Source organism: Mirounga angustirostris, unplaced genomic scaffold, assembly GCF_029215605.1.
Source record: "Mirounga angustirostris isolate CCGP_5_RB_7025 unplaced genomic scaffold, mMirAng1.0.hap1 SCAF_6, whole genome shotgun sequence".
NCBI lineage: Eukaryota > Metazoa > Chordata > Mammalia > Carnivora > Phocidae > Mirounga > Mirounga angustirostris.
Window position 1 is genome coordinate 68,419,431 of NW_026991714.1, and position 23,333 is coordinate 68,442,763.

Below are 23,333 nucleotides of genomic sequence, written 5' to 3' on the forward strand. Positions count from 1 at the left end.
CGGCTGGCGGTAGACAGCGGTGGGTGGACGGGCGTGGCGCCCTGGCTCAGGACCCGACGCTTGCTCTCCCAACAAGGTCATGAAGGGCCAGCCAGGGTCTCGTCCCACAGGCCTCCCGCCTGGGAAATGGGAATATAACCGTCTCAATAGGTCCCTAACCTCGCGGGAGCCGCCCCGCACTGCCCATGCTCCTCGATGGCGCAAGGGCCCTGGGAGGGGGCTTCATCACGTGCAGCCATGTTGCCCACCACTGCCCACCACCGCGCACTTCCCTTCAGGTGTGCGCCACGGAGAGACGTGGTTCCCTAGGGCCACAGAGGCTGATTCCGTTGTCCAAGTTGGAGCAAAACCTAAAACCTGCGTTCTGGCAACTGCCCAGAAAGGGGGTCCCGGCCGAACAAAATTGACACTCTAAGTTTTGGCCGTTTCAGCTGACAGCTGGTTAGCAAGCTGCCCAGAGGGCTTCTGTGACCCCATCTCCTTCCCTGACAAGCTCCTCCCACCCCCCACGTCTCTGGGAGGCTGGGGCAGGTGTGAGGGGGGCAGTGGTGGGGGCGGGAGAGGACCGGGGCCATTTCTGTAGCAGCTGGTCAGGCAGGAGGACCCTGCGTCTCTGAGCCACACCCCAAAGTCAGCCCAACATCCAGTTAAATTAAATGATTTAGATTTTTTTTTAGGTTCAAAAACCAATTGGGAGATTTAGGTCAGATCCAGAATTCTCCAGCTTGTCCCTATGCTTTGTTTATAACAAGCACGTTCTGAGATTTGGGTTTGATGGATGAATGTTTCCATGAGTTGAAGGGGTCCTGGGTGCCCTCCTGTGTGACCCCTTGGTCCTGCGCGGCCGGGGTTTCACACGGGGAGGGGAGGGCTTGCGGGTTGCTGAAGGCATCCAGAGAAGGGACTTCTTGCTCCTGCTCAGTTCCTAGATGCTGCACACGTATTTCAGGAGACCTAGCTTGGTAAAGGTCAGGCGGCTGGAGATGACATTTGAATGAAGTATTTGGGCATGGCCACGGAAAGGCCACAGCACGAGGCCTCTTGGGTGACACGACTTCAGGGAAATTGCTGCCCCACTGGGCCTGATGGCCTTTGCTGGTGGCTTGGGAAGTGGACGGTGTGCGTGTGCCCAGAGAGGGTCCGACTCCCCCAAGATCCTCACCTGACCAATGAGCCAGAACGACGACCTGCCCATGGACGTGGGGGTGCACGCCCGGCAGGCACTGTCATGCCTCCTCTCTTGGACCCACCATCCTGTCCTTGGGGCCCGGGAGTCTCAGCTAGAAATGGAAGCCTCCCTGGGAGTGAAATTAGGGCCACGTCCCAGCAGCACAACTGGGGTTCATGTCATCGGTCCACGTCCCTCCCGGGCGTGTGTCCCACCCATCTGTCCCTCCCCGCCCACTGGGGTCTGGCTCGTGTCCATCTCGTTCCTCAGGGGGACGTCTAGCTGCGGGAAACAGCGTGTGTTGCAGCAAGCCTTTCACGAATGACTACCTTTGCTTCGCTTTTTAAAGATTCTAATTTTGCGATTTCCCCCAGTGCCCCAGAGTGGAATGACATAGATTCCAGGCAGAAGGCGGAGCTGGACAAGAAAGCGGAGGACGGCGAGTTCTGGTGAGCCCTGTCGGCGGGAGCCATCCTTTGAGGTGGCCAGGGGCAGCGTGTCCCCAGGGGTTCAGGAACTCGATGTGGCTCCCTCTGGGGGCGTCCTTCTTCTCCCCCGTTACCCTCGTGTGGTCCGACCTCGGGGCCTGCATGTGTTCACGTCCCCGCCTCCATCCACTGAGGCAGAGCACCACTCCTATCTCGCCAAGCTGGGCTTAGCCCCGAGACAGGGTGACTTCCTTTGCAGGGGGGCTAGGACTGATGACAGGGACGCCCCTTGAGCGTGACATGGACTAGGGCCATCTCTGCTGGGCAGAGTTCAATTGGAGGACACCTCTGCAGGCTCCAAGGTGCCCGACCCCGGAGGCAGTGCCTGTTTACTGTTCCGTCCCTCCGCCGTGCAGGGGGGCTCTCTTATAAAATGGAGATGCCAACAGTAGCCAGGGACTGGGACAGTGACCCCGCGGATGTGGACAGGGTCAGAGCTGGCCCCTTGCTCCGTGCTGGGCCCAGTAGGCACACCCTCCTTTCTCCTGGAGCCTGCCCTGTGGACCCAGAACCCTGGTCTTCTGCCCCCAGGATGTCATTTTTGGATTTCTTGGGGCAGTTCTCTCGGCTGGAGATCTGCAATTTGTTCCTGGACTCCCTGAGCAGCGAGGAGCTGCACAAATGGGACCTGGTCCTGTTCAACGGCCGCTGGACTCAGGGCTCCACCGCCGGGGCTGCTCCAACTTCCCAGGTGAGGCAGAGGGAGGGCTGCGGGGCCCCAAGTCCCTCTGGCCCGTCCTCCCTGAGCTGGGCAATGCCTCGGCCTGTTCGCTGGCTCCTGGCGTCCCTCGGGGGCCACACTTCTCCCTGGGCTTGGAGGCCAGGGCGGCAGGGTGGACAGTGGCTCAGGGAACATCGTTCTGTAGCTTCTGTGTGTCCAGTGCATTCACGCTTCCCCCATCTGCCTTGCCCTTCAAGGACGCGCTTCCTTGTACTCACTGTGCTCCTTTCTTGGGCTTCTCCCAGCCCCTGGTGGACACGTGTCCCCCCCAGCCCCGGACGCTCTGCTGCTTCGGTAGCCGGCACTGTGCTAAGCCTGTGCGCCCAAGCCGTGGGGGTGGGGGTGGGGGGCCTGAGCCAGGGCTCCGGGATGGCCACTCCCCGCTGCCACGGGAGCCACACCCTGGTGAGGATGGTCTGTGCAACCCCAGCCTCTGCACTGACCCGGGGCCCTCGTCTCCCTGGGTGGGGAACCCTCCCCAGTTCACCGGACGGACGTCACTGATGCATTGGCACAGCCTCCTCTTAGGTCGAATCAGCAGCAGGAGGAAGACCCTGAAAAACCGACCCCACTTCCCTAAGGAGAAATGAAGGAGAGCAGAGCCCGCTCCCTCCACCCCCAGCTCCCCAGCCACCTGCCCAGACGCAGCTCATTGCAGGGCTGCGCTCAGCATCATCATAAAATCCCACGTGCACGCAGGCTGGGTCTCGACCACTGTGTCTTCCTTCGTCCCGTCCAGCCCGAGCCCCATGCCTCCACCGAGCTCTGCTGCTTGACCCTCAGGACGTAGCGTTGATGCCCCCGTGCGAGGCACCGCGTGAACCAGGGCTGCCCTGTAAATGGGGGGCTTTATTTTTATGGCTCATTCTCTTCTCCAGCTCTGTTAAGGAGTAAACAAAAAATGAAGAGATTGCCGTAATGTTGCATTTGGGAGACATTAAAATATGCTCGCCATTAGCGAGTGCTTGGAAGGCGGGTAGGAAATTGGCATGGATCCCTTTGAGAGCGCGGAGCGGTCGGGGCGCCGGAGGTATCTGCACAGAATCTCCGTGGTGACCCCATCGGCGTGGCCAACTGGCTGTCGGGAGCGGCCTGACTGTGCGGTTGTGCCTGCCCTTTGGGAACGGTGTCCGTATGCAGGGGTGCGGTTGCAGAGCTGCCTGTCTCCCGGGAAGCTGTAGAGATTTGGCCTTAAAAGCCTCGCACTCGTGCCCCAAATAAACAATGTGGATGTGGAGATTCTGGGGAGGTGGGATTGAATAAGTAACATTCTCGTTAACAGCCGGTGGTTCTTGGTCACTGTGCACGCCTTGTTATCTCACTGCGCTTTACCTCATTTAGGGGATGTGAGGACACCCCGGCCTGTCCTCCCCCCGGGCCCTGCTGAGGCCCTAGCGTGTGGATGCCCGATGGGCCCGGCGTCTTCAGTGACGCTCGGCCGCCCGAGTGTCCTAGAGCCCTGTTGGGCCCTCCGACGACCCTTTGAGCTCTCTGTGCTTCGGCTTGTAGAGTTGCTGTTTCAGAGTTTTCAAAGTCCTCTTTGGAGGGAAGCAGTCTTTCGGAATGCCCGCAGGTGTATGCTTTTTGGCTGCCCATTGTTCTCCCTCATGCACGGCCCACGACGTCCTCCTGGGGGCCGGTGTCTCAGCACTGCAGCCATCTGGCTGAGGGGCACAGGGTCAGCCCCCAGGGCAGGGGACAGACGCTTGCCTGATGGGCTGTGTCTCTGGCTGTGACTCCCTCACAGCCTGAGATTGCCCTCCCCGAGGGGGGCTCGTCTTACGGGCCAGGAGCTGAGAACTGGGGACGTGAACCGTTTCCCCTGGAAGACTTGGGGGTCACTTGTGAGCGTCCCAGGGCAGCCCTGGGGCCATCAGACCTCGAGTATTCCCAGTCGAGTGTGTCTGGGCCCCTGGTTGATCAGATGGACCCGTGCAAAGTTTCCAGATGGCGCGGGATGCCGCGGGATGAGTCTGTGGGTGCGTGGAAGGGGTGGGGGGGAGGAGGGGATGCCCACCACCCTGCAAGGGAGACTTGCCGAGGCCCGCTTATCACCAGCTGCGCATTCTCTGGGGTGACCAAGGCTCTTCCCCTGTATTATTCCCACCTCGTCACCCCCCTCGGGGAAACCACGGTCTCCCAGCAACCTCCCGGCGACCTCCAGCCACTTACTGGACCAATCCCCAGTTCAAAATCCATCTGGAGGAGAGGGATGACAGCCAGGAGGGGGGGGGGGCGTCGGTGAACCCTGCTGCATGGTGCTGCTGGGTCTGATGCAGAAGAACCGTTGGCGCAGAAAGAGAATAGGACAGGGCATGCTCAGCATTGGCTACGCTGCCTACAAGGTACCTGGAGCTGGGTCACCCATTCCCACACTGGATGTCTTTGGTTGGACTGTGTTGGCCGGGAATCGGCGTGCATCTTTGCTATCACTTGAATGGTCCTCATCAAGCACTCTTCTTGCACCCGTGAATGCCTCTCCCAGTGGCTTTCCCGGGACTTGAATTCCACCATTAGAGATTCATTTCTACCATTTATATCTCTGCTGTTAACAACATTCAGATGCGAAATCCCTTAAACTTTGCTTGTCCTCAAGGGCTCAGGGTTACTGTACTCTTTAGACTTTCCAAGTATAGGCTCCTCAGGGGACAGGAGTCAAGAACGGGGGCCCGAGGAATTTGAAAAGGGGAAGGGAGGCCGGATATGGGAGTCAGAGATTCATTCTCCTTTCCTCCCATGCTGGGCGATCTTGAGACTCTTCTTGGGACACACAGGCAGGTATGGCTGGGGTGAGGAGCCACACGGCCACCTTCAGTCCGGGTGCCCCTGGCTTGGGGACCGCAGCTCCGTCCCAGGCTGTGGTGCGTGCAGGTAACGCTCTGTGGCCTCACGAATGTGGTAAAGCAAGCCCTTTGGGGCCTGACAAGCCCAGCCAGGAACAAATCACAATTCACTTTTTATACGGACAAAGGCTCCTTATAACAAATTCCAGAGGGATTCGTGGCAGTTGTTTTTATGTAATTTTGTGAAGAATTAATTTCTTGAGAAAAATACAATTTTAATTGGGAAGAACAAGAGCGGATGGAGACCCAACATCTCGGTATAAATTAATGCATGAAAAAGAAGTGTTGTGATAAGAAACCAGTTGCCAAGCCCATACCATGTCCGGGCCCTTCCCTTCGCCTCTCTTGGAACTTACAGCTTTAGAGTTCAGGCTGTGGTACGTGCGTCTCTCATCATGGAAGAATGCATGCTGAAACATAATCCCGGCTTGATGGCGGGAGAAAGGGATTTCAAATAACCTCAGTTCTCCCCGAGCTTGGCCCTTCCACCCCACCTAGAGCGTGGTAGCATCAGACCAGACCCTGCTCGCGGGGACCAAGCCCAGGAAGGCGCTCTGCATGCTTTTGTGAGCATCCACCTAGGGTAATAGGGGGCACCTGGAGTCATAGGGGGCACCTGGGGTCGTAGGGGGGCACCTGGGGTCATGGGGGGCACCTGGGTCATAGGTGGGCACCAGGGGTCATAGGGGGCACCTGAGTCATAGGGAGGCACCTGGGGTCATAAGGGCCACCTGGGGTGATAGGGGGATCTGGGGTCGTAGGGAGAACCTGGGGTCATAGGGGAGCACCAGGTCATAGGGGGCACCTGGGGTCATAGGGGGCACCTGGGGTGATAGGGGGGCACCTGGGTCATAGGGGGGCACCTGGGGTGATAGGGGGCATCTGGGGTCATATGGAGAACCTGGGGTCATAGGGGAGCACCAGGTCATAGGGGGGCACCTGGGGTCATAGCCTGGGATCATAGGGGTCACCTGGGGTCATAGGGAGAACCTGGGGCATAGGGGGCACCTGGGGTCATAGGGGGCACCTTGAGTCATAGGGGGCACCTGGGTTTATAGGAAGCACCTGGTTGTAGGGGGGCACCTGGGGTCATAGGGAGCACCTGGGGTTGTGGGGGGCACCTGGAGTCATAGGGGGCACCTGGGGTTGTGGGGGCACCTAGGGTCAGGGGGGCACCTGGGGTTTGTAGGAAGCACCTGGTTGTAGGGGGGCACCTGGGGTTGTAGGGGGCATTTGGGGTCATAGGAGCACCTGGGGTCATAGGGGGGCACCTTGAGTCATAGGGGGCACCTGGGTTCGTAGGGGGGCACCTGGGGTCATAGGAAGCATCTGGGGTTGTAGGGGGGCACCTGGGGTCATGGGGGGCACCTGGGTTTGTAGGAAGCACCTGGTTGTAGGGGGGCACCTGGGGTCATAGGAAGCACCTGGGGTCGTAGGGGGGCACCTGGGGTTGTGGGGGCACCTGGGGTCATGGGGGGGCACTTGGGTTTGTAGGAAGCACCTGGTTGTAGGGGGCACCTGGGGTTGTAGGGGGGCACCTGGGGTTGTGGGGGCGCTTGGGGTCATGGGGGGCACCTGGGTTTGTAGGAAGCACCTGGTTGTAGGGGGGCACCTGGGGTCGTAGGGGGACACCTGGGGTCATGGAGGGCACCTGGGTTTGTAGGAAGCACCTGGTTGTAGGGGGGCACCTGGGGTCATAGGGAGCACCTGGGGTCGTAGGGGGCACCTGGAGTCATAGGGGGCACCTGGGGTCGTGGGGAGCACCTGGGTTTATAGAAAGCACCTGGTTGTAGGGGGGCACCTGAGGTTGCGGGGGGCACCTGGGGTCGTAGGCAGCACCTAGGGTTGTAGGGGGCACAGTTCCATGACCCCCTAACTGACTTCTAAGGCTCTGGATGTCCGCAGTCTGGAGAGCTGGGTCGGTTGAAAGCCTGTCACCAACTGGGGAGCAGCCTTGATGCCCCGGAGGCTGAGGAGGCCCACGTGTCTGTCCCACTCCCTGGCCCCCATCATCTTCCTGCTGTGACGACCGGCTCAGGCCTGTTCCCCAGGCTCAGGGTCCTGCATTTCTTTCCACGGGCCTCGCCACTCTGGGTTTGGGTGCAGGCATGCAGGTCTGTGAGATATTAGCTCTCATCAAGCCCCCCAGGAATGTGGGGTCCTCGCCGATCACACAACTGGAAAATAAAGTAAAAAACCAGCCCCTTTCCCCCTTTAGACTTCTAGGGTGCACTGGTCTCAGACGGCCTCAGAGTTCACCCAGGACTGTCTGCATGATGTGGGGAGGGTTGCAGGGCACAGAGCGCAGGCCTCGCTGTCACTTGTGACCTGCTCTTTCCTTCTGCTCCGCAGGTCCCCAGAGAGGTACGTGAGTGCTGGCCGAGGCCTCGTTCTCCTTCGTGAGGATGTGGCTTGGCGGCCTTCGGGGGCAGGCACACCACAGGGGCTGCTTCCTCGGAAGGAAGCTGGTTCTCCCACACAATCCGGTGAGCCAGGGACCCTGGCAGGTGGCACAGACGATGCTGGGTCCCACCCCGAGGCCCCCCAGGAGGGGACAGTGGTGACCTTCGCGCCCGTGTGCCTGGTGGTTTGCTCGGAACCAGGCGGTTACAGTGTGCCCAGGCTCCTCTATCTGGAGACAGGAATGAATGCCCTGCTCTCTGACAAAAGGAAGGGCCGCTTGATCTGATTGGCTCCGGCCCCTTCCGTGTCTCCTCGGTGACACACCGTCCTGTCCCACTTAACATCTGGGGTTTCCTGCTGATGCCCCCTAGCTGCCCCTGTACCTGGCTGGTTGAAGGGAGAGCCCCTGACAGACAGTGCTTTCGGGGGGAGGGGGGCCCAGCCCGGCTTGCACTAAGTCAGGCCGCGTGCGAGCCAGCCTCTCCAGAAAGCCCCTCCGTGGTTGCAGGGTGGACATGCCGGGTGTGCAGGCTGCATCCCAGACGTGTTGCTGCACAATCTCGGGGGTGATTCTGGCGTGCAGTCAAGGTTGGGAACCCCTGGTCCATGGTGGGGGCCCTCTGGGGTCGACTGTGTTAATGACGTGGAGATGCGTCTTCCCCGCGGCATCGCTGGGTCCTCACGCTTTCCCAGATTTGCCCGCTGTGTGGCACATGCCGACGGGGGCCCACGTTCTCGGTGCTGTGGGCCGCCTGCTGGCTGGCTCCCAAACACACATCATTGGTTATAGAGCTCACGTGGAAGCAATACGGATGATGGGGAGCGCACACTTCTTCGCTATGAGAAAATAATCCAAATCTGTGTCACGTCTGGGGTGGTGGTTCCCATCAGAAATGTCCCCTGTGTGTGAGACAGCGATCACACGCACACACGGTGTGCTTCCCGGGGCCCCACACGCGTCACTGTGGGTCCTGTGCACCGTCAGCAGCTCCCCAGCTGCTGCGCCAGGGACCCCGGGCTTCTGAAAGCTGGTGGCCAGCCCCAGAGTTCCCGGTGCCATGGGGCTGGGGTGGGACCTGAGACCCTGCACTCCTAACACGTCCCCCAGGACGCTCGGGCCGGACCTGGGCCCACACCTTGGGGGCCACCTGCCTCTGACCCTGCCCGATCCTGCATTGTCGCTTCCGGCTGGGCCTTGCCGAGACAGGTTGTGGGTCGGGGGCCTGGTGGGGCCCCTGGAAGGATGGAGGGACCCCTTCTTGCCTCCAGTTCCATGCGGGCCCCCAAACAGGGCTCTCTAATCTGCCGCACCGGGGACCTTGCTGGAAATGTGAGCCTCTTTCCCGTGGAGAGAGTGAGCTTCCTGCTTCACCTCTACTGAGTGCCTGTTCCTGGGGTCCCCTGCCCCCCCCCAGCTGAGTCAGGGATGGCAAGAATGGTAGTAGCTCCCTAACACCTCGCCCTTGGCGGGGCCCCTGCTGGCCGCCCCTCTAGCAGTCTCCTGCCCGGAATATGGAAGTCTGCGGGGGGCCTAAGTGCACTGGCTGCCCTTGGACCTCGGTCAGCAGGAACTGGCTGGAGATCCCCGTGCAGTCCCGACCGGCAGGGGTGCTGGGGGCAGGTGGCCCCACTTTCCTCCTCCGCTTAGCAGACCTGCGATCCAAAGCAGGTCTGGTGACCGTGGATGGATGCCGTCCCCTCTGGGGTGGGCGTTCCAGGTCACACAGAAGCCACGGCCCTGAGGCTTTTCAGCACCCGCCCTCTGACGCAGGTAGCTTGAGGAAGATTGGTCATAAAGACGCAGCACCACGGGAGGCTTAGTCACTGAAATGACAGCCCGGGCACCCTGCACTCACTAATTAGCCTGCGTCACACACCAGCCCCTCCCACCACCAAGCAGAGGGGCCGCGGGGCGCCTGGGGGGCCTCCCAGACGACTGGCCCTCCGCTTGCAAACGGTTTCCCAGAAGCAGAGGCAAACGGGCCCTTCTGGCTGCTTTGGCTTGAGGAGCAGGATTTCAGCTCACCCCCCAGCCTCAGGCCCGAGCTGGGGGCTCAGGGCCGCCCAGTTACAGCCTCAGAGAAGGGTCTGCGGGATCAGTAGTGGGGTTCGTGAGGGAGATCCCCAGCGAGGAGCGCAGTGTGCGCCCGAGACCCTGCTCTGCGGCCCTTCGCTTAACCGGGGAGGGGGCAAGGGGCTGGTCACCGTGGCATCAACAGGGTTGGTGTCTCACACACGGGGCCTGGTGCCAGAAGTGCCCAAATACACCCGCTGGGGGACACGGGTGCATCCTCAGCAGAACCCAAGGCCTCCCAATTCGTAGCCCGGCATTAAAAATCGGCCATCCCCAAATCGGAGCATAGGACCACACTCTGGAGCCGCCGTCTTCCACGATTCCAAGGGACACTCACCCTGCCCTGCTTTGTGCAGCTTCAGGGCCACACAGACACGCCCCTGGGCTGGAACTTCTTCCTGGGCCGCCAGCCCTGCGTGCGCTCCAGCACCCACGCCAACCTGCGGGAGGTGTCCGGCTGGCTGCAGCTGACGCCGGGGGAGTACCTGATCGTGCCATCCACCTTCAAGCCCTTCCAGGACGGAGAATTCTGCCTGAGGCTCTTCTCATGGAAGGCCAAGGCCCTGTGTGTATCCTGTCCTCCTGCGGTGCTGGGGGCCGGGGCACGTGTGGCCTGGCAGGTGCAGGGCCTGGGTCACAGCCGCCGTGGCCCAGACAGAATCTGTAAAATTCCCTGTTCCCACGGGTCCTTCGCTCAGTGTCCCCTTCCCTCCCCTGTGGATCTATGGGACACCAGGCTGTTGGCTCCCAACAGGTCGAGGCTGGGCAGAGGGCTTTCCTCCAGCAGGGATGATCCCTGAGCCCAGGGAGTGGGATCCAGAGGGGTCACCGCCTCCTCCGCACATACCCATGCACATGCACCACACTCATGCACTCACATGCACACGCACCACACACCTGCACATACCCATGCACTCACATGCACACGCTGCACACATACCCATGCACACACACCACACCCACGAACACACATGTGTGCACATGCACAAGCTGCAACACACCCATGCACACGCACCACACACAGGCATGCACATGCCACACACACACCCATGCACTCACATGCCACACACATGCACATATCACACATATTATACACCACACATACTGCACACAGGCACACAATGCACATATCACACACATGCATGCACACCACACAATACACACACATGCCATACACACATACACATGAGTGCACACACCACACACATGCACAACCATGCACACCCCCCACACACTGCACACATACATGCATACAACATACACCGCACACACACTTACACCACACACCACGTACGGGTTTGCATGCACACACGGCCTGTGGGCTTGCTGGCTCATTGTCCAGAGGCAGTGTCTATAGGGATTCACGGAGCTGGGTCTCCCGGGGAGGAGTGACCAGGTGGTGAGAGAATTCCCCGAGTAGGGCCACCAGGGCAAACATTTCAGGTTTCATGAAGGGTCTGGTGACAAACCCTGGGGGGGTGGGGACTGCGGGGAGAAGGGAGGGATGTGGGTCAAGATTCAGTCCATGCAGTTTGGTGCTAGTAGGGACTGAGGGTCTTGGGTGGGAAGCCAATGCTTCAGAAAAGTAAAATGCTTCCTGAAAGAACCTGGTCAGCTGTCCTGTTTACTTACCATATTTGTTTTTCTCCTTTCTTTGTGCTCCAGGGAGATGGGGGCTGTGGTGGCTGGAAACCCACATGAGGTATGAAATCTTTCAGAACAGAAGCTCTGGCACTGTGGCATACCAGGCATTCGAGGTTTCTTGTTGATTTGTAGAAGTTCTTTACATATTAAGGATGATGACCTTTTATTCGTCAGGGCCACAACATTTCCTAGGCTCTGGTCCTTCCTGACAAAGATGGGATAGCAGCAGGGTGACCCAGGCTGGGCGGCTCATTCCTAACCCCAGGGGCCGGGCATCTGTCCCCCGCATCCGTCGGTGGGACCCTCAGACAGAACGGGCCTGTGCTCTTGAGCAGTTCTGGGCGGGACAGAGAAGGCAGTGGGAGGGAGAGTTCAGCCCCTGCTCTCAGACCTGCAGGCTCTTGGGGACAGATGGTGGAGGCGCATGAAACTGATGAAGGAAAGCTCATCCGGACATGCTGGAGACGGGTCTCAGGCTGTGTGCGAGGGGTCTGGGGTGCTGGAGTGAGCACTCAGTCTGGGGGCCCCATGGAGGGGCGAGGTCAGGGCAGAGGCCGGAGGAGGAAAGTGCGCCCGCTCCGGTCCTCAGCCCGCTGTCTTTTTCCTCCGGTGGCCCTTGTGGAGGCTGCTCCATGAGGGGTCATGTCGCGGGCCGCCCTGCCCTGTCTGCACCAGCACACGCTGGGGGTGGGCGGCTCTGTCTTCACGGGGCCACCGCCGCCCGTCAGCCCTGTGGCTGCGGGTTCGGGTCTGGCTGAGCTGGGCTGGCAGAGGCACCTGGCGGGTTTGCACGCTCCTGTTCCTGCAGGCGCGAGAAGCCCTGGGGTCCGTTCACTCACTCATGCATTCGGTGTTACTTTATGTTTTTAAAATAAATTCCAGTAGAGTTCACACAGTGTTCTCTTAGCTTCAGGTTAGCTCTGGGGCTTACGTCACGAGCTCATGAGACAGAATCGCCCGCCCCCACTGTCCGCGTGGAGCATTCCAGTCAGATCCTGGACGGCCGGTGCCCAGCAGCGCCCCTGCGCGGGTCAGCAGGATGCCTGCACCGTCAGTGCTTTCCAGGCTGGCGGCTCCTGGTGACGGAGCTGCCCTGCCCCCACCCTGCCGTGGGGAGAGGCCCAGCCTCCTCGTGGACTCCTCTCTCACAGCGGCCTCTCTTGCTGCTGTCCCAGGGGTCAGAAAGGCCCGTGTGCCCGAGTGGAGGGCGTGGGTCTGAGCCTGCAATTCGGGTGGTAGGAGCTAGCCTTCCGCTCCTTTTTGGTTTCTGTTAACTTGACGGAAGGCTGGCCCCAGGCTCCCATAGCACCAGGTTGCCAGGAGTTCAAGCCCAGGCATTGCGGGGGCTCCTGTCTCCCCTTCCCGTGGTCTCGGGGTTTCCTGAAACACCTGCTGTTTCACGGGAAGACTTTTCCTGTTACAGGTGCTCACCGCTCTTCCTTGGGACGCCCCAGTCTCAGCTCATGGTTGCTGCTCCTGAGTCACCCGGGGGCTTCTGCACGAGCTTGGGGCTCTGACCCTTTGTGAGCCAGGAGCCCCCAGCCTAGCGCCCAGCCTTCCCTCATGAGGTCCTGCAGAGATGCACGAGGTTCACAGAGATGTATGAGATTCCCAGGATTCCAGGGCCCCACACACGCACACAGATGCACACGGGGGTCACGTCTGTGGGGGACTCAGGACTTACAGATTGCAGGGACGGCCCCTGCCATGTGCCAGGCGTCCAGGAAATCTCTTTAAAGGAACAAGCAAACTGCAAGTTTCCACATACGCCATCATGCAAATGCTTCTTGTTCCCGTGATCTGTGTGCGGTGCTCCCACCTGGTGGCAGTGTGCCTGCCGCCCACCTGCGTGTGCCCGCTTCCGTATCCTGGCTTTGTGGCTTTTGTTGTTTGGTTTGTGATTTCACAACCCCCTCCCCCCAAGGATGATAGAATCTACCCCCACGTCCGCAGTCGGTGGACATCCCACTAGACTTCGGCGTGCAGTGTATTGTGTGATGGGAACAATGTAACCCGTTTATTCTACAAAACCTCTTGAAAGTCACATACGTGTGATGACAAGCATTTATCATTTTTCTTCTGGAAAGTTCAGACGTGTTCTCAGATTTGCACATTGCATGTGTAAGCGGTAGGGAGGCATGGCTGTCCCCCAACTGCGGACAAGGAGGCAGCCCCGGGGCTGCAGGCGTGTTTGGCCCCCAGAGCATGTGCTCTGGTTTTCTGACTAAAGGCGGAGAAGCGCATGAGCTGCCGCTGGGACCTCGGACCGCGGCTCCGAAGCCGACCAGAGGTGCAGTCCTGGTGTTAACTGCACGTATGCCGTGTGGTCCGCAGTGGGACCCTCACCACAGAACAGTCATGAGCAGTAAGGGAATTAATCCGTGAGGTGCCTGGCGGGTAGTGAGCCCCCATCAACGGTGAGCATGGCCACCGTCCTTGTTACTCCCGTCCGTACGGTGTCGCTGGGCCACGTCCGGCCTTTTCTGCTTCTCCGGGCGATGGTTTTAGAACGTGGACTCGGCTTTCTGGGAACTCCTGAAGCCTCCCGGAAAGTGTGTGACTTCCCGTCTGTCGGGGGGGGACGTTGGGAGTGGGGCCCCCGTCAGGCCGGAAGTCCCTGGACAGACCCAATCACGTAATGTTTGTAACTTTGATGGGACTTTGACTCCATCAGCTGGTGTTTGCTTTTGGAAGGAGCGCCGGAGCCTCGTCATTTAACCACAGACTGAGGGAGTAGGGAGGGTGCTAGGAGCCCGGGGCAAACTGCCGCGCAGCCCCTCCCGTGTCCGAACCCTGTCTTCTGGCTCCGACTTCTGCTACGTCCACTAGGCTGTGACCCCAACTACTTTCGAATCCTGTGGCAATTTGAGAGTCTGAGGAATGCTAGGAAAACACACATGGACACTACCCAACACGTTCACGTGGTTTCTGGGGTTCACAGACTCCTGGGAGGTCTCTGGGGGGCCTCTGGGGGCCCCCAGGCCAGATGGAGATTCTCTGAGGTCAGTCCTTCTGTCCTTCTCCGAAGCGATTATGGGTTGAAACTGGAAATTCAGGTCTGGCGGGATCACCTCCCCACATCTGGGAGGCAAGGCCGCCCCGCGCCCCACGGAGCCAACACCGGCACGTGGTGGGTATGCAGTAGGAACAGGGAGTGACGGATGTGAAATCTTCGTTCTCCCAGCGACCCCCCACCCCCTGCTAACTCTGTGCTGTGCTTCCCGTCAGCCGCACCCTGGCGATGTGGACCAAGAGGACGGCCAGTTCGGGAGCCTGCTGGGGAAGCTTGCGGGGAAGGTGAGTGGGGCCAACACACCCTCCCCACGGGCAGGAGGGTGGCCAAGACCTCAGGCCGCTTCAGCCTCTGTCCCCTGGCGTCTCCATGAGCTGAAGGGTGAGGGGCCCAGCTTCTCTCCGCGGCCTCCTCCCGTCTCAGTTCTGGGCTCCTCCCTGTGTTGCAGGGACAGTGATGGTCCCAAAGCCATGTCTCCCTGCATCGACGGACCCTTCAGGAAAGAGAAAATCCACAAGTAGGGCAGCAAGACGTCCCTAAATTGGTATGCTTCACCTACCCCGGCTGCCGCCCTCGCTGCTCATCTGCGGCATTCACACCAGGTCTGGTGCCAGTGGTGCCCCTGCCCCTTTCTGCCCTGTGCTGTGTGCAGACTTGGGTTTCTCACGTTCCAGGCCTGTGGGGCCATGTGGCCCCATAAGTAGAGTGGATGCGCTGCTCTCTGGGGGGTACTGGAATGTACCCCAGGGCCTTGGATGGTGTCTCGGCTCCAGCTGCTGCACCAAGCACCGCGGACAGCCCTTAAACAACAGACCCTGATTGCTCCCAGATCCGGGGGCCGGCTGTCCGAGGTCCGGTGCAGGGGCCCGTCCGTCCGAGGTCCGGTGCAGGGGCCGGCCGGCCGAGGTCCGGTGCAGGGGGCCGGCCGTCTGAGGTCCGGTGCAGGGGGCCTGACGTCCGAGGTCCGGTGCAGGGGACCGGCCGGCCGAGGTCTGGTGCAGGGGGCCTGACGTCCGAGGTCGGGTGCAGGGCACTGGCCGTCCGCGGTCCGGTGCAGGGGGCCGGGGTCTGGGCTGAGCCCCCTTCCTGGCTGCAGACAGCCTCCCCACATGCTCTCCTGGTGGAGAGAGGGGCCAGGGGGCTCTGGGGCCCCTTTGCAAGGGCTCTGATCCCACCGCAGGGGCTCCACCCTCGCTTGGGGCCTGGTCACCTCCCGCACACGCCCCTTCCTGAGACCATCACACTGGCCTCAGCCTCCCACACAGGGGTTTGGGGGACACACACGTTCAGTCCTTAACAGAAGGGGAGAAACAGTACTGTCCACCCCGGGGGACGTTCAGGACAGAGAATGGAATAGAAAAAAATATGTCAGAACCCTTTGCAGGAAATGAAACTGCACACACAGTTCCTTCACTGTTGAAGAAGTCTCACAAAAATGAGTCTATTTCTGCTTTATTTGGATGCTCAGACCAGGATCCCGGGAGCTGCACCAGGCCTGGGCGGTGAGGCCGCCAGTACAAAGGATGAAACCACAGGCACAGGGGAGGAGACGCGGCTGAGGTCACAGGGTCACTTGGAACCAGACCCCAGCCCCGCGCCCTTCTCTATACCTCCTGTGTCCTGCCCAAGGCCTGTCCCATCTGAGATTAAAGGGCAAACCTTCCCTCTGGCGCACTCCGGAAATCTTCCCTGACACCTCCACACCCAGTTTGGGGGGCTCCTGAGTGAGATGCCGCCTTAGGAGGGGGTGCTTTGGCTGAGACCGTGTTAGGTTTCGAGTCGCAGCTCTGTCACCTGGCGGCTGTGAACCTGCGGAAATAACATCTCATGAATGACACATTCCATCGAGTGTGTATATGGTGTTCACAAGTTTACAAAACCACAGGTCCTTACTCCATTACGGAGGCCACATCGTTCTGAGGTCACAAGGACGCTCGGCAGCGAGCACGTGGCTCCTGGTCCTGCCTTCGCCACACTCCCGCCAGGCTGTGGGGGACCCCAGAGGAGCTGAGAACTAGAGTTTCTAAAGATGCCCTGGGGCCTTTGGATGTGCTGTCTGGTCTACATCAGCCTCAGACCCTGGAAACTTGCCAGGACCTGGTGTGACTCACATTTGGGTTCCTCTTTCCAGGATTCTGAGATCGATGTCCATGAACTCAGGACACTTCTGAATGAGGCCTTTTCCAAAGGTAAGTTCTTCCTTGGAACTTTCCAGAAAGTTCGTGGGAGCCTAAGAGAGGTGAAGTGTGGGGGGTGGGGGCGAGGGACGGGTGTGTGTGGGGGTCAGGCTTGGGGTCATGAGCTCTGCAAATGCAGATGCAGAAGGAGACCCTGGGGGCATGAGGGTGTCCAGCAGGGGGGCGTGGGTGATGCTGCAGGAAGGATTGGGGGGGTCCTGGGAGGAAAAGCTGGGCTGAGGGTGACCTGACCTGTGACGTCTCCCCAGACATACCAGGTTGATGCTGTGGGACAGTGCAGATTGAGGGCCTATTCCATGGAGCTGTGGTTCCGATTCCCAGGTCCTGGCCTCTTGTCTGGCCCAGGATGGGGATGGACAGGGGGACGGGTTAGGGACAGGGACTGGGACGAGGTTGGGGATGGGGACAGGGATGGGGACAGAGATGGGGACGGGGATGGGGATGGGGTCGGGAACAAGGATGGAGATGGGGACAAGGTTGGGGATGGGGGTGGGGACGGGGGTGGGGACAGAGATGGGGACAGGGATGGTGATGGGGATGGGGATGGGGATGGGGACGAGGATAGGGATGGGGTCGGGAACAGGGACGAGGATGGGGACAGGGATGGGGACGGGCTGTTTGAGGCTTCCCGCTGGTGGAGCGAGGGCCAGGACTGGGCTGAGATGTAGGATGCAGGGGAAGAGGAGAAGGCCCAGCGAGAGCCCTCGGGCCCTCGAGAGACAGGCTGGGGCTGCGCGGGGCGCAGGCCCTGGCCGGACGGTCTCCGCTCTCTGCTCCACCCTGGAGTCTGCTGAGAAGGGGTGAGAGAAGAGGGGACGGCTGCAGGGTCTTTGGCTTCCAGGTGCGGCCAGGTAAGGTGGGGGCCAGGGAGGCAGTTCCAAGCAGGCGCCAGCCAGTGAGCACGGTGTCAGGGCTGTCCTCCAGGGCCTGCCTTTAGACCCTGCCCGCCCCTGCTGGTGGCAAATTATTCAAGCTCTCTGGGTCTTCGTGTCCTTGTGTACAAAACGGGGATGCTGATAGTTCCGACCACGGGGGGGGGGTGATTCTGGGGACGAGGTGTGGGGGCTCGCCCCTACAGAGTTAGCTGTCCTGCTAGGAGCGAACCATGTCCAAGCGCTGTGCTAGGAACTCGCATTGTCCGCTTCATCCGCAGCTGGCCTCTGGGGCAAGTATCATTATTGCTGTTACTCCCCCTGGCGGAGGAGGGGACCGGAGCTCAGGGTTAGCTTGAGGGGCTGCTGAGCAGCGCACCTCCTCTGGGAGGTTCTCTCCCGCCTTCAAAGACCCGGATCCCCACCCTTTTCCATTTGAATGTTCAGAAGCAGACGTAAAATTCCTTGGATTCGACCCCAACACTCGCAGGGAGATGATCAGCTTGATGGACGCATCCTTTGCCTGTTGCTGTATTTTCCCTTTTCCCTGATTTTCGGGACTCCTGGACCTTTCCTGTGAGAGGGAGGGAGGGCGCGAGCAGGGGCAGCCGCAGTGGTGGAGTGCCTGGAGCCCGTGACTGTGCCGCCCGCGTGGTAGGGAAAACCGTGCTGCCTCGTTTTGCTCCTCAGGAAGCTCACGCTTGTCCCTGTTTCCCGGTGAGGCTGGTGAGGGGCTCCGGGTTTCAGCCCGTGAATCCAGAAACGGAAAGTGCTGGGCATTGTGCCTTCCTCCCCTTAGTCCCGCCAGGCTCCCCTCCCCCTTCCCCCTCCCCCACCCACTCTCTCCCCTCCTCCTTCTCCTCTCTCCCCTTCCCTCTCCCCTCCTCCCCCCTTCCCTCCCCCTCTCACTCTCTCCCCTCCCCCTCCAGTCTGGTCTGTCTCCTGTAGTAACACAGCCCTCCCACAGCCACCACCACTAGTTTAGAATTATCACATGAGGTAAAATCTATTTGTTCTCTCTGTCCTGATTTAACCCTCACTTTACACTGAAGAATGTGTAAGAGTGTTTGGAAGGAATGGAGGAGGCTAGAACATTCTAGGTGGAAGGAACAGCTTAAGTGAAGGCTCAGAGGGAGAATGGTCCTTGCGGGGGGTGGGACCAGGTCACCATCCTCCATCGTGTGGATGGTGAAGGCAATTTCTTTGAAACATAGATGCTTGGAGGGTTCTCCTCAGTGTTAGGATGAGGCTTGATGACCTCGAGGTGGGAGGCATGACTGGTTTGTATGGCAGTCATGCAGAGGGGTTCTGCAAACGTCGTGTGTGCTGATCCCCCAGGGTTATCAGCGATGGAGAGAGGGCGCTGTCCCTGTGGTCCAGAGCCACAGACACTGGGGCTCTTCAGCCTTGTGTCCTTCTGTGAGGCCAGTGTGCTTAACAACTTATTCGTGGGCCACAAAGAATGGTTAAGTGTTGATTCACTTTGCTGCAAAGAGTCCCTTGGTCTCTGAATCATCTTCTTGAACTCACCACTGACTTGGTTGTCGATTTGGGAGCTGCTAGCCCCCCGTGTTCCCCACGGTGTTTGCTTCTCTCATGGCTCCATCACCTTCGGGGGTGTGTGTCCCACAGTGCAGGTGGTGTGGGTGGTGGTTCTGAGCCAGGACATGCTGCGGACCTGCCCATGGAGACTTTGGTGACAACGACAGCTTTATCAAGATACAACTCACACACCTTACCATGAACCCACTTACAGGGTACCATCTGATGGGTTTTAGTAAATTCACAGTTGTGCAAACATCACCACCCAGGTTAGAGCATTTTCGTCACCCCAGAGAGAGACCCTGTACCCATATTAGCAGTCACTCCCCATTCCCCCTCAACTGTCCCGACCTCTTTCCTGCAAACACCAGTCCACTTTCTGTCTCCACAGACCTGCCTATTCCAGCGAGCTCATTTATGTGGAAGAATACATCATATAGCCCGTTATGCTGGAATTTCCACTTGGCCCCATATTTCAAGTACCATAGCATTAGCACTTTGTTGTCCGTGGGATTTTAAAAAATACGGTTGCCTGAGTCCTGGTGCTGGAGATGCTGACTCAGCAGGTCTGGGACAGGGCCTGGGTCACCGTAGCCATTCCATCAGGCACTGAGGGTCCCTGTGTCATGGGACAAGGTTTGGAGCAGACAGGAATCTCTGTTCCTGCTCCAGTACTTTCCGGGTATGGAAATTTGGAGAAGTTCCTCTATGCTTTGAACCTCAGTTTCTTGTGTTGGGAAGTGGGTTAAAACTGGAGCCCCTGTGGTTGCTGGGAGGGGGGTGTGGGGCGTGGGGTGCAGAGACCCGCGTACCAGCTCCCTCTGCGGTTGCGTTCCTGGCGAGGGATTGAGGCTGTGGTGTCTCCGACCCTCGGTGTGGATCATGGACACGAGAACCACACTTACTTAAAGAGGGTGGTGTACGCTCTTGGGTGTTTGGCTCGTTGGACAATGTGGGGCTGGCAGTCTGCCACACACCCTTGTGTATCGATACACACCAGTGTATCGATTAGCTGTGATTCCGGAGAAAGGGTGCTTTCAGAGCCTTAACTCCATGAGGGTCCCCATCGTCTAGCCCAGGGTTCCGTTAATGCTGGTCGAGTGTGAGCTGGACAGAGGGAGTCCCCAAACCCCCGGGGCTGAGTGGTGGCCCGTGAGCCAGCCACGTCCCGGTGGGAGCTCCGAGCCCCTTCGCGGCACGCTGACAAATGCGTGCAAACCATGCGGCTGAGCATCCCAGTCCCGTGCTCCTGACTTCTCTGTTAACATATGACATTCTTGCCAACGAGTTATTTCAATGACCACTCACGGAGTTTAAATCTGGAGGTGTCTTTCCAGCTCTCCTCGGCCAGCCCACTGCAAGCCAGGATGACGAGGGTGTTGGATCTAATGAATGACCCTGCTCCAAGGTCCTTGGGCTCGTGACCTCAAAGGGCGGCCGTGGGGGTGCCTGACCCTTTCATCTTAATTTGAGTTGGCTTCCTGCCACCCTTCCCACGGTGACCCCTGGGGCCCTGCTTACTGAGCACACGGGTGGTTCACTGAGGCCGTAGGGCACGTGCTGTGGTCACAAGAGAACATGGCGCACAGGCCTCTGGTTTGGGCGTGTTGGCCTTGACCATGCCTAGAGCAGAGGCATGGGCACCTTGGGGCCGGCGGAACTCGGGACGCTCGGGCTGAAGATTTGGAAGTACCTGGTAACTCTTCTCTCCTCTGGGCTCTGTCCCCCGTCGGTCGGTTCTGTGTCTAGCCCCTCGCCCCTCCCTGCCCCGCACCTCCCCCCAGTCTGACCAGAGTCTAAGTGTTCGAACCCAGCACAAAACCCGGACACGATGTTCAGGGGGTACTAGGGGGCGCTTGTGCTGAGCCCTTCACGGAGAGCCCTGCCCTTTGGCCCTGCTCTTCCCTTTGTTCCGGAAACTTCGTGGGAGGAGTCAGGGAGGTCTCTTCCTCCCGAGGGAGCAGTGGGCAAAGGGAGTCGCTCTGGTGGGGCCTCTGAAAGCTGTTTTCTACCTGGAATCTCTCTGCTGCTCTAGGACATCTACCGGGAAACTGATCACAACCACTCAGGGACCATCGACGCCCAAGAGATGAGGATGGCCCTCGGGAAGGCAGGTGAGACTCGATTCGGGACACGATGTGCTCATTTGAAACACTCTGAACGGGATGGCGGCAAAGCTGGTGCTGGAGCCACCGGCCTCATCTAGCACCGGGGCACAGGCTAATCCCCGAGGATTGCAATGGGGGTGGCCAGAGGGTCCGCATCCCATGGAGGAGCCTGGCCGTGTCAGCCCTGAGCCCTGCGTGCCACCGTGACCCAGGTCCCCCGCCACAGGTTTCACGCTCAGCACCCAGGTGCAGCAGACCCTAGCCCTCGGTACGCGGACGGCAGACTCCGCATCAACTTCGATGGCTTTGTGGCCTGTGTGACCTGCCTGGAGACCCTCTTCAGTGAGTTGTCCTGTCCCTCAGCCCCACCCGTTCCGCTGCAGGGCTGGGCGGCGGAGCCAGGCAGGCCTCCTGGGGGAGGCGGCACGAGCTGGCCACGCCCAAGGTCAGGGGCTGCCCTTTCGTGGAGACCCAGAACGCTGCCACATTGGTTGTTGTTGGCGCTGGTGCGGGTTGTCTGACTGCCGCGAGCCATCAGGCAGCGCAAGTCCTGGGCCTTAAGTGTCTTAGTGTCTTTTTCGGGGTCATGTGCAGAGCCCGTATCAGCTCCCAGGAGGGGATGAGCGTGCTCCCGCCGCCTAGGGCTGTGGGCGCCCACGAAGCTGTCCTGTTCAGGGAGGGGTCTCCTCACTGGGGGTGGGGGTGGTCCCAATGGGAAAAGGCCGGGCCCCTAGAGAGGAAGCTGAGGGAGTGGCTGGCCCACCAAGGGGCGACTGTGGTCTGTCCACAGCCCCCTCCTCCCCCCGCACGCTCCCATGGAAAGAATGAAGTTCTAGAGTCTCAGAGGGTGGAGATGGTGATCGACCACCTCTGCTCATAGCTGCAAATGTCCCCTGGGGCAGAGGGACGCCTGCCCCCAAACCCACGTGGGACACCAAACCTCCATGGAGCTTTCCAGAGTCCCTGCAGCCGGGTGGACGCTGGGGGGTCAGGGAAGGGGACTCACGGGGGGCGGTGGACAGGGGCAGCTCTCTGCGGTTCCGAAGTCTCATATCATTCCTTATTTGGCATTCTAGAACTGTTCAGGCTGCTGGACAAGGACCAGAGCGGCATGGTCCGGTTCTCCCTGGCTGAGGTAGGCGGCTGGGGTTCTGGTGAATGGCTTGCTGATGGGACTTGGATTCTGGGTCATTATGGGTGCCGAGGGGGGCTCGTTCACAGTGGCCTGTCTTATTTCCACGCGGCTACAATGCATCTTCTGGGGGCCGCACTGCGGGAAGAAATGGGACTGCCCTGTGGTCTTCCCAACACGCATCTGTTATTATCTTGAAGATAAGGCTACGGCTACATTTCAAATCATGTTGGGATACCAGCCCTTGCTAATTTGGATGGAAATGTGGGCGGTGGGTGTGATTTAATGGCTGACTTCCAGGAGCAGATGTTTTAGATTAACAGAGAGAAGGTGACCAGAAACCAGTGGGAATGTCGGTGACCTGTTTCCAGTGATGTGGGAAGGTCTTCCTGGAGGCACCTGGACATCAGCGTTGACCCTGACATTGAGTGTATACATACGTACACACACGCACACACGCACACACACCTGTTTGTGGAAGGCCCTCTTGGGTCTGGGCCTTTCCTAAGCCACCTGTCTAGAGGGCTCGTGGGGTTGGGACTGAGTTAAGGACTCCCAGGCGCCCCCTGGAGCATGGACGCGTCACAGGTCGCGCCACGCGGGGCAGGAGAGCGTCTCGGGCGCCGTCGCGCCAGCTCCCAGGGGAGCGCTGAGCTCACCCTGTGGTCCTTCTTTTGCAGTGGTTGTGTTGTGTGTTGGTCTGACCCGGGCGTGTGGACCCCTGTGACACTCCGCACCAGCCTGCCTGCTGCCTTTCTTCCCTTCTTCACGATTCTGCGAGCAAGGATCTGAATGGCATTCACTGGTTGTCCCTTCTTCCCTGCCCATCAGCGTCCCTGGAGGTCCCGGCCTGTCCCACCCGCGCCGTCTGGGGGCAAGGCCTCTCTTTCAGCAGCGTGTAGACAGACCCTGGAGCCCCCCGGAGGGACCACAGTCAAATCAAGTCTGGTCCAAATGGTTCTTGCTTTTCTCTGGCGATGTGCAATGTGCAGAGAGCCCTGCTTCTCATGCTTTGGGAGAGAGGTTTTGGGAAAAGACAGGCCCAGAGCTCCTGGGGTGGAGACGCGGGCGGATCTCTTGGGAGGCCTCTGGGGCAGCGCAGGAAGGAGCATCTCCAGCCCTCCGAG

General features: G+C 59.8%; 1 protein-coding gene across 1 annotated transcript in view; it reads left to right on the forward strand.

Annotated features, from left to right (window-relative positions):
* The window catches only part of LOC123845428 (calpain-8-like), a 42,648-nt gene extending 19,738 nt beyond the window's left edge, over window positions 1–22,910 (forward strand). Inside the window, 17 exon segments of the mRNA XM_045876188.2 lie at window positions 1,543–1,617; window positions 2,188–2,324; window positions 2,327–2,347; window positions 4,542–4,603; window positions 4,606–4,722; window positions 7,573–7,584; window positions 10,054–10,262; window positions 11,363–11,399; window positions 14,570–14,638; window positions 16,486–16,543; window positions 17,872–17,936; window positions 20,594–20,662; window positions 21,002–21,080; window positions 21,301–21,336; window positions 21,339–21,416; window positions 22,151–22,209; window positions 22,887–22,910. Coding sequence (XP_045732144.2) covers window positions 1,543–1,617; window positions 2,188–2,324; window positions 2,327–2,347; window positions 4,542–4,603; window positions 4,606–4,722; window positions 7,573–7,584; window positions 10,054–10,262; window positions 11,363–11,399; window positions 14,570–14,638; window positions 16,486–16,543; window positions 17,872–17,936; window positions 20,594–20,662; window positions 21,002–21,080; window positions 21,301–21,336; window positions 21,339–21,416; window positions 22,151–22,209; window positions 22,887–22,910 — 1,207 coding nt within the window.
* Window positions 22,911–23,333: the final 423 nt, after the last annotated feature.